Source organism: Scomber japonicus, chromosome 21, assembly GCF_027409825.1.
Source record: "Scomber japonicus isolate fScoJap1 chromosome 21, fScoJap1.pri, whole genome shotgun sequence".
NCBI lineage: Eukaryota > Metazoa > Chordata > Actinopteri > Scombriformes > Scombridae > Scomber > Scomber japonicus.
The window spans coordinates 15,292,168-15,300,488 of record NC_070598.1 but is presented as its reverse complement, the minus strand read 5'-3'; the positions used below and the strand labels follow the sequence as shown (position 1 = coordinate 15,300,488).

Sequence of the window (8,321 nt, the reverse complement as noted above, 5' to 3'; positions counted from 1 at the left end):
GCGGAGGGGGGGGGGCTATAGGGTAACTGTGCTGCTGTGAAGAGTGAGTCATAAAACAAATGAGCTCTAAAGCATCAGCTCACTGAAGCCTCCCGCTCTAGAGAGGCACTGACACAGCAATGTGCCAGTGGGAACACCACAGTATGCAGCAGAAAACCAATGACCTCCAAAGACATTATAGCTCTGATGGTGTGCGGTTCATCATCTTGCTGCTGCATCAGGCTGAAGCTTCTGATTCCGAGGTTAAGGGAAAAAATAAGGGAAATGTAAATACTGACATTTAGCCACCGATTCTTCAGTTTTGTAACAATCAATAAAGCATGTCCTTACACTGTATTAAGCTCATTTTCAGCGTTTAAAATCCCAGCAAGCAAAATTAATTTGATTAGCCTAATTAAAAAGCAAAATTAAAGTAATTCTATATACACACACACACTCACTTTGGGTTTCTCCCTCATTCACTACTTTTGAATTATCTAATCTATATGACATTGAAATGTACATACAAAAACAGGCTGATAGATGCAAAAAAAGTAGCATAGATGGAGGGAGGAGGGAGGTTGCAGCGAATCAGCGAATCAGCGGAGCAGACACTGCAGAGCTCAGGCTGGCTGTCACCTCCCCTCCGTCGAGCTGTCAGTTGACATGAACCTCCATGCCGCACACGGATTTAATCACCAGTTCATCCTGAGTCTAAATATTTGCTCCGCGGCGTTTCAAACGGGACAACACCATGACAGGATACACCCCTGTTAACTCCAGGGACTGAGCACAGACGCGTAGGAGGAGGGCTGAGCCGCTCGCTGGTATTAACACATAGTTAGCTCGCGGGCTAACAGCGGCTAGCAGGTGACCGGAGCCCGGTACTGCTTTGTGCCGTCAGTCAGCTGCGAAGGTCGGACTCACGTTAGCTGGTTGTCAGAGGGGTTAGTTAGCCACTCAGCACCACTGATGTGTTATTTTAATAATTAATTGGCAGAAGCTGTGTGACATTTTGGTTACCATCATCGCGGTGTTTCCCCACTTTTCCTGTTTTATTGCGTTTATTATTACTATTTAATTTATTCTTTTTTTGCAAAAGAAAATATATCGTTGAGGTTTGCTTGCTAGCTAGCAAGCTGGCTCTTTGGCTAACGTTATGCTAACGCCAGCTCAGTGAGACTTCGCATCGCAGGGGAGCTCCAGACGAGTCGAGGAAGGAAGAGAGGTGGCTTATGATGTGGGCAGAGGGAAGTGGCGGACTGTTAGGCGAAGGAGAGCAGCAGTATTAGCTTTAAGCACATCGCATTTTCCTCATATTTGTCCTTGTCGAGGGAGGGCCATCGCGTCAGCCAAGCTGTGTGGGACGTTGGATGAAGAAAATAATAATTGGGGCACTTTGACTTGCGAGCTGGCTAAATGAATAGTATTGGTTTCAACTGAGTCGTGAGCTTGTGGCCATTGTGCCAGCTTCAAGGGAAAACACTCCTGTCAAGATTATCGCACAGACTGCAATAACCACCCAGTTTGCTTAAAGATGGCTTCGGCGAGCAGTATTGCCGCATCTATTGCGAGCAAAACGAAGACCAAGAAAAAACACTTCGTTGCTCAGAAAGTGAAGCTCTTCCGTGCCAGCGACCCTCTGCTCAGCGTGGTTATGTGGGGAGTCAACCATTCGGTGAGTCAGACCGTCAAATGTCCATATGATGTGACACAATAAGCCTGACTTTGCTGTCAGATATCACCCTTTGTGTTATTGCAGTTGATTGACAAAACACCGAGGTGACAGTTGTGCAGCGGTCGGCTACAGTGCTGTCAATGTGAATGTGTTGCAGGCTTCAAGTGTGCAGGTTTCAAACAAATCATCAGTTGTGTGTGTGTGATTCAGTGAGCTTAGTTTGCACAGTTATAATTTGCATGATATTACTATTGCATGGATTTGAAAGTATGTGTGTGTGTGTGTGTGTGTGTGTGTGTGTGTGTGTGTGTGTGTGTGTGTGTGTGTGTGTTTTGAGCAGCTAACCCCTCTTTGGCTTCCTGTTATGCACATGTAGGATAAGCTCCTAGGGCTCTATGTCATGAGAGAGCAGATCTTCCCATGCAAGACAGCTTATCTCTGCTCTCAGCTCTCTCTTTCTCTTCCTTGACTGAATATTTGCACTGGGTCAACACTCATATGTTGGAGAGAAAGCAAACTTGGCCAGCAGGGAACATACCAATATTTCTGGCACCAAATCCTAAATATTAAATAAACCAATGTTTTACACACATTATTATAACACACAGAGAGATTGTGCTTATTCAGCAGACTAATGCATAATAATCTGCATTTCTTTCAGTTCCTTCCTTCTTCCAATCTTAATATGAATAACCTCTCCTTCTTCCTTTACTCAGCTTTACTCTTATAAACATGACATGGTTATTGCACTAAAGCTTGTTTACTGAACGTTTTTATCTGGTGTTTTAGATTTAGGAGAACTGCTTTCCAAAATGTAAACAAGAGAGCCGAGCAGTAAGTGAGCAGCATCACTCTTATTCTGTATACTTATTCATCCAGTAGGAAATAATTACCATGTGGCAGCTTACAGTGTAAATGATGACAATACTATAGTTTATATAATAAAAAAACACATTTTGGCCTTTTGATGCAGAGTGCTTCACTGCTCTCTTGCTCTTTATTCATGTTTGCCTGTGGTTATCCTGCTTGTTTTTTTTTTTGTATGTGGCATTTGTACTAGAAATTAACACGAAACAGTGGAGCCAGCATTGGCTGCTTTAGCAAATTAATACAGAACTCCTCATTTCAGTAGGAAAAACCATTAGGGAATTTCTCCACAAGAGTCTAATTATTGGTAAGTACTGCACATTGATAGAGCATAAACACTTTGTGAAACTTCCTTACTAAAAGGTCATGGTAAACATCACAAAGGTGGGTTTACATGAAGGCTGTATACCGATTTATGATATTTATAACTTCCTATGCTCTATGTCTGACACTGTTTCTGGTACATTAGATTTTTTTACCTCTGCTTCTGTTTGATTTTGCAGTGTTTCCTTTGATGTATTAAACACCATTGCATTTCAATTGCACTAGCGATTTGTCCACAGATGATTTTTCCATACTTGAGCTATGTTTGCTGTTTCATTCTGCGCTGTAAACTCATACCAATATCAACACCTCTTTTCTTTGCATTTGTTTGTTGTAGCTACCTAATTTTATATCTCTGTGTTGGTTTTGAGGGGATGTGAGATGTCTGATTGTATCAGTGTGACAAACGCACAGTACTTAAAGGCATATTCACAATGGGGGTCATTACGAAGGAGGTTATCTCTCTCTATTTATTTTGGCTTGATGTTAACGGTGGCAGTTTAGTGTGGATTATGTGGCGTCTACAAAACCCGACGAATGTGAGGCCAAGACAGCTAAAGATCCAAAGCTGTTGTTCTGTATTTAAGCTGTAGTCTGTCGAAGGGTTACGGCCACCTGTCTGTGGTGTTTGGCCTGATGGTCAGAGGAAGGTGCATAAGAGGTTTATCTCCATGTAGCTATGCTGTACTGATTAATCATTCGCTTTTTGAACAACACTTGAAATGCCTGAGAAAAATGAACATAGATAGCTTGTCTGTATACTAACAGATATAATGTCAGCCATATATTAACAAGACAGTCATTTAGGCAGCCCCACAGTATCTCTCCCTATTATAATAATAACAATATAGTATACTGCAGTGTCTCTTAAGAATCTGTCAGTGTTTTATTTTTGGATTGGCATCATCTAGATCATGTATCTGTGAGTTTGTCCATGCTTGAATAATTTATGCTCATATCATAAACTTCTCTGTTTCATTCAGATGTCGTAGAGCTGTGTAATGAGCCGCTCACTCTCGAGCATAAAAACCTACACAAGTTTGGAGAATACATGTTCAAACTGTTCACTTGGATTTCATAACACAGAGCAGCACAGCTGCCGCCAGCACATTTCCTTTTTATGCCTTTAGGCTACCTCCACTGCTGCTTTTCTCATCACTTGATAAGGTAATCTGTTTCTCATACTACGGGCATCATAAAACCTGCCCATGCCGGGTTAGCAGATTGAGCTTCTGAGTTACTGCTTGAGGAGGGTGTAAAAACTGCAGTTTAGAAAGTGACTTTAAGCTGAAAGCTGAGGTAAAAGGGTCACAAATAACAGGACACTGCACAGGAATGAACTGAGGAGGAGGCCTGAGAATGCAACATGCAAACACATGCACACTCACCCTCCCCACCCCTCATATCCACTGTGGCCTGTCAGTCAAACCCATCCACTTCCCTGGCTTCTCCTGAAAAACCTAGACTTTTACAGTGTTATTGCTGTGAGAGCACAAGAAAATAAAAAAAACACTGAAAGAGCAGAGACTGGTCAGTTAGTTACACTAGACAATACAGATGAGTCATAGAAACTACCTCTCCACTGAGCCAGCCATGTGAAAAGGATAAATTGGATTGCCAAGAAGCATATAAATAAGATGAGAGATGTTTATATGGCCCAAGAAATTCAGCGCATGTCATCAGAGTGATTCTTGTGTAATGGCTGAGGAAAGCCAGCGATATTTCTTTAGAAATTTCAATGTGAGGAAAAAGGTATGATGCAGCATGCTGAAAATAACCCTCTTTGACAAGTAGCCCCAATTTTACTGTAATCCTAATACTTGGACAATACTTGCATTGCTCAGACCCTAAATAGCCTACACAGCTTATTGTCTTACAGATATGGATTGAGGCCAAAGCTAAAGAAGTTTTTTCAATGGAAATCTCTGTTGTAACCCTTGTAGCTTAGTGGGAATAAAAATTCAAACAAATGTGATTGTACTGGGTCAATTTGAAACTCATCATCAAAAAAGCATCTCCAGGCTATAAGTCTGCACGACATGACAAATAAAGAATTAGTTTTGTCAGGTTTTTTTTTCTGTACTGAGTTTACAAATTATAATTGAGCTGCCTCAAGTCATAAAAATGACCATGTAAATTCTGTAAGTATAGCAATGCATTTCCCCTATTTATTTTATGTTTGTGAAACTGACCTTCTGCTCAGCTCAATACCTGCGTGAGAGAAATATCCTCACCGTCATTCTAAAAAATAATAATAATCGCATGTTTGACACAGGCAAACTGAATAGAAGGACTAGATTCAAAACTTATTAAGTCATGCAGCTGCTGTTTGGTCATAAGATTACTTTCTGTAACGCATTTAACTGTAAGTAGGTAAAGTGACAACATGTGAAGAGAGACGAGGAGGATGATGTCTTTCAAAGCCCCAAACCCGAATTAAACCAGAGACACTGAGCCAGGACACCCTGCTTCTGCTCATTTCACTCATGCTGACATGCACAGAATAGAGACTTAGCATAAATATAGCTCACACAATATGCCAACAAGGTGACCAGTTGGTTACTAGATGTAGCTTATAATATACTGTATATGCTTCTTAAATGTAGCGGCAGTCGGATACATGTGAAAACAGAAAAGCCCTAAATCCTGGCTTTGTAGTACATACAGTAACACAAAAAACCAACAATAATATATGGATGCATTAATGGCTTTTCTCAGACTATAGTTACTGCCTCGAACCATTTTAAAGTTAGTATTGTTAACTCACTTTAAGAACAACACCTATCATTGCAGGATTTATTGTCATGAATTTGACATCCTTAGAGCATAGCCAAAAATACTGGTTTCAAAGCAGTTACCATGGCATTTATGTCAAGATACAATCTTCAAGTTAATTTCTGCAGATGTTTAAAGGTTAAAAAAACATGTTCAGACTCCAGTGTAACAGTTAGCCTCTTGTATCAGTAAATGAATGGTGTATACATGTAGTAGCTCCATATTTTGTGTAAAGGCAGAGAGTATAGAATACATAGGGAGAAAAGGACAGAATTTATAATCATTTCAGTGAATGTGGATGACTTTGATTACAAATGATTGTGTTAAGAAGTGAGACAGTGCTGAGAGATGTGTAGAAATGTACTCGTTAAGACAGAACAGCGAGAGAAAGAACAAAATGACAAGTGTTTGTGTTCAAGTGTTCATTCCACGTTTCTTCTGTCCGCTTCAGCAAACCACCTGTCCACCACAGACACAGAGCCAAGCTGTAGAGAATGAATGAAAAGGAGGAATGCAGAGGAGGAAAATGAAACAGAAACTAAACATCTGTCTACACAGTAAATCATGGGTTGAGTGTTTAATGGTTATTCATTTTCTGCTTAAGAGTGAAATCGCTGCGAAACAATCAGAAAATTGCATTTTATTTCTATCATTCACCAGCTTTGTTCACGCTACCACCACTCACTCTCCTTGCTCGAACACTGCTGCTCTCTCTTTTATAAAATGAATCAGAAAGCCAACAGCAAAGTTGAACTTTACTTTTAACGTCATCAAACAAAGTGAAATGTCCCCCCTTGTCCTAAATTGTTTGACTGACTGGCCGGTCAACTCACCCCGCATCAACTTTAACTGGCCCCAGGCTGTCGATCCACTCATTATGTCGGACCCTGACCTTGTGTAAGGTGTTTGTGTCTGCTGCAGGAAATGATTCACAATCTCACCGGCTGCCTTATCCTCATTTATTTTGTGAATTCATGAGAAGGGGATATAGTCCCCTCTTTCCTGTCAGCTCATTTTGTAAATCCTCAGACATCTGATTCACTGTTGAAATAGAAATGTGTCAAAACATGCTCTGGCCAGGGTGGAATTTTATTTTTTTTTGCCCACAGCCAAATGGCTAGTGAATGTTTAAATGTTTATCAGCCACTCAATAGATTACTGTTTAGTTATTTTATTTATTGTTTGTGGCTCTATCAATCCACTTGCATGTTTTATTTGTCCTGGTTCTGGTGTCAGTTTTTGAATTTTTTCACTGGTTGTAGATTTGCGTTGTCACAGTTTAAGGTCTTTTTAGAGGAAAGAAGATAATTGTGTAGACTTGATGTCCCGCATTGCTTTTTATTATTTTATCACAGACCTTTCTGACAGTAAAAATGTTAGGAACCATTTACTCTGTTGTTATTAAGTCCTACTTAAGTGACCCGAGTCTTTCCTATCTTTTGCATCCTGGGCTTACTTAGGTTTTCCTTTTTTTTTCCTTTTAGTGTCACTCCTTTCTCTCTGCACCTCCATTAAACTCTACTCATCCTGGAGGTTCATACACTATTTTTGTCTGGGCCCCTTTCTTGTGTCATCTTGTCTATATGGCTCACTTTCATCCTCTCTCTCTCTCTTTCTTTATCCCCCTTTTCTTCGCTGAATCCCGTCTCTCCGGCTGACTCAGAGTAGCTGCGTCTGGTTCTGCGGATTGCATAAACGGAGGATCCTATAAATATCTGCAGGAGTGACCTACAGCTAATATGTGTGATAATTATGGTTGAGGAAAACAGAAAAGCTGGAGCCTCACATCCTGGCACCCTGAGGCAGTGACAGATAGAGGACCTTCTGGAAGCAGCTTGTGGTTTTGTTTTGTTTTTTTCTTCCAGTGTGTGTCTACAAAACTGTTTAAACACAACATTTTGATTACTGTTTGCTTCTGCGTGCATGTAAACGTATACACTCGGGCCTCTCTCTGCGTGCGTGCGTGCGTGCATGTCCGTCCTTCACCACAGGGTCACTATGCCACTGCACACTCCTTGCCCAAATGCAATGTGACATGTTGCTGAGCAGCTTGATTCACTGAGCAGAACAGGCCATATACCATAAGCCTGTTTGTTGCTCAGTCAGTCTAAACCACTATATCCTTTAATAGCTGGCCTTTCATAGCACTGACTTCACAATAGTCATGTTCAGCTTTCTGTATGTGTGTGTGTGTACCTGTTGATGGTAATTATAATTTCCATCTTAGTCATTTGTCCTGTAGTGTTTCAACACGAGTGAATGAGCTCTGAATGAGCCAGTATTCACATTTCAAGGAAAACTACGCTAAGCTTTTAATTGCACTGCTGGTGTCTTCTTCAGGTGGCGGATTACATTCTTTCAAAGCTGTGTTTCTCACTATTTCTCTACTTCACACACACACACACACACACATACATATACACACACACACACACACACCGCTATAGTCCTTTTACGTTACCACTGCTCCATTTTTATCATCCACGTGTCCTTATTATAGGTGACCCCTGAAAGCTGTGGTTACGCGCAGAGGGAGCAATACCACTAACCCCTGACACTGAGGCTGTCAAAGGTTCCTCACACAATTGGGTCACATACAGGCTGTCACCCTCAAATTTTTACTCACGTTTTGAGGGTGTTATAGAGTGGTTTCTAGAGAATGTATATTCATGTTTCTTAGAGTTTCAATTAAAAGTAC

At 40.9% G+C, this 8,321-nt stretch overlaps 1 protein-coding gene across 1 annotated transcript in view; it reads left to right on the top strand.

The window, feature by feature from the left end:
* The first annotated feature begins 3 nt into the window (after window positions 1-3).
* The window catches only part of pip4k2aa (phosphatidylinositol-5-phosphate 4-kinase, type II, alpha a), a 28,908-nt gene continuing 20,590 nt past the window's right edge, over window positions 4-8,321 (top strand). The window contains exon 1 of the mRNA XM_053342628.1: window positions 4-1,657. Coding sequence (XP_053198603.1) covers window positions 1,517-1,657 — 141 coding nt within the window. The 5' untranslated portion in view covers window positions 4-1,516. The remainder of the gene's footprint in view (window positions 1,658-8,321) is intronic.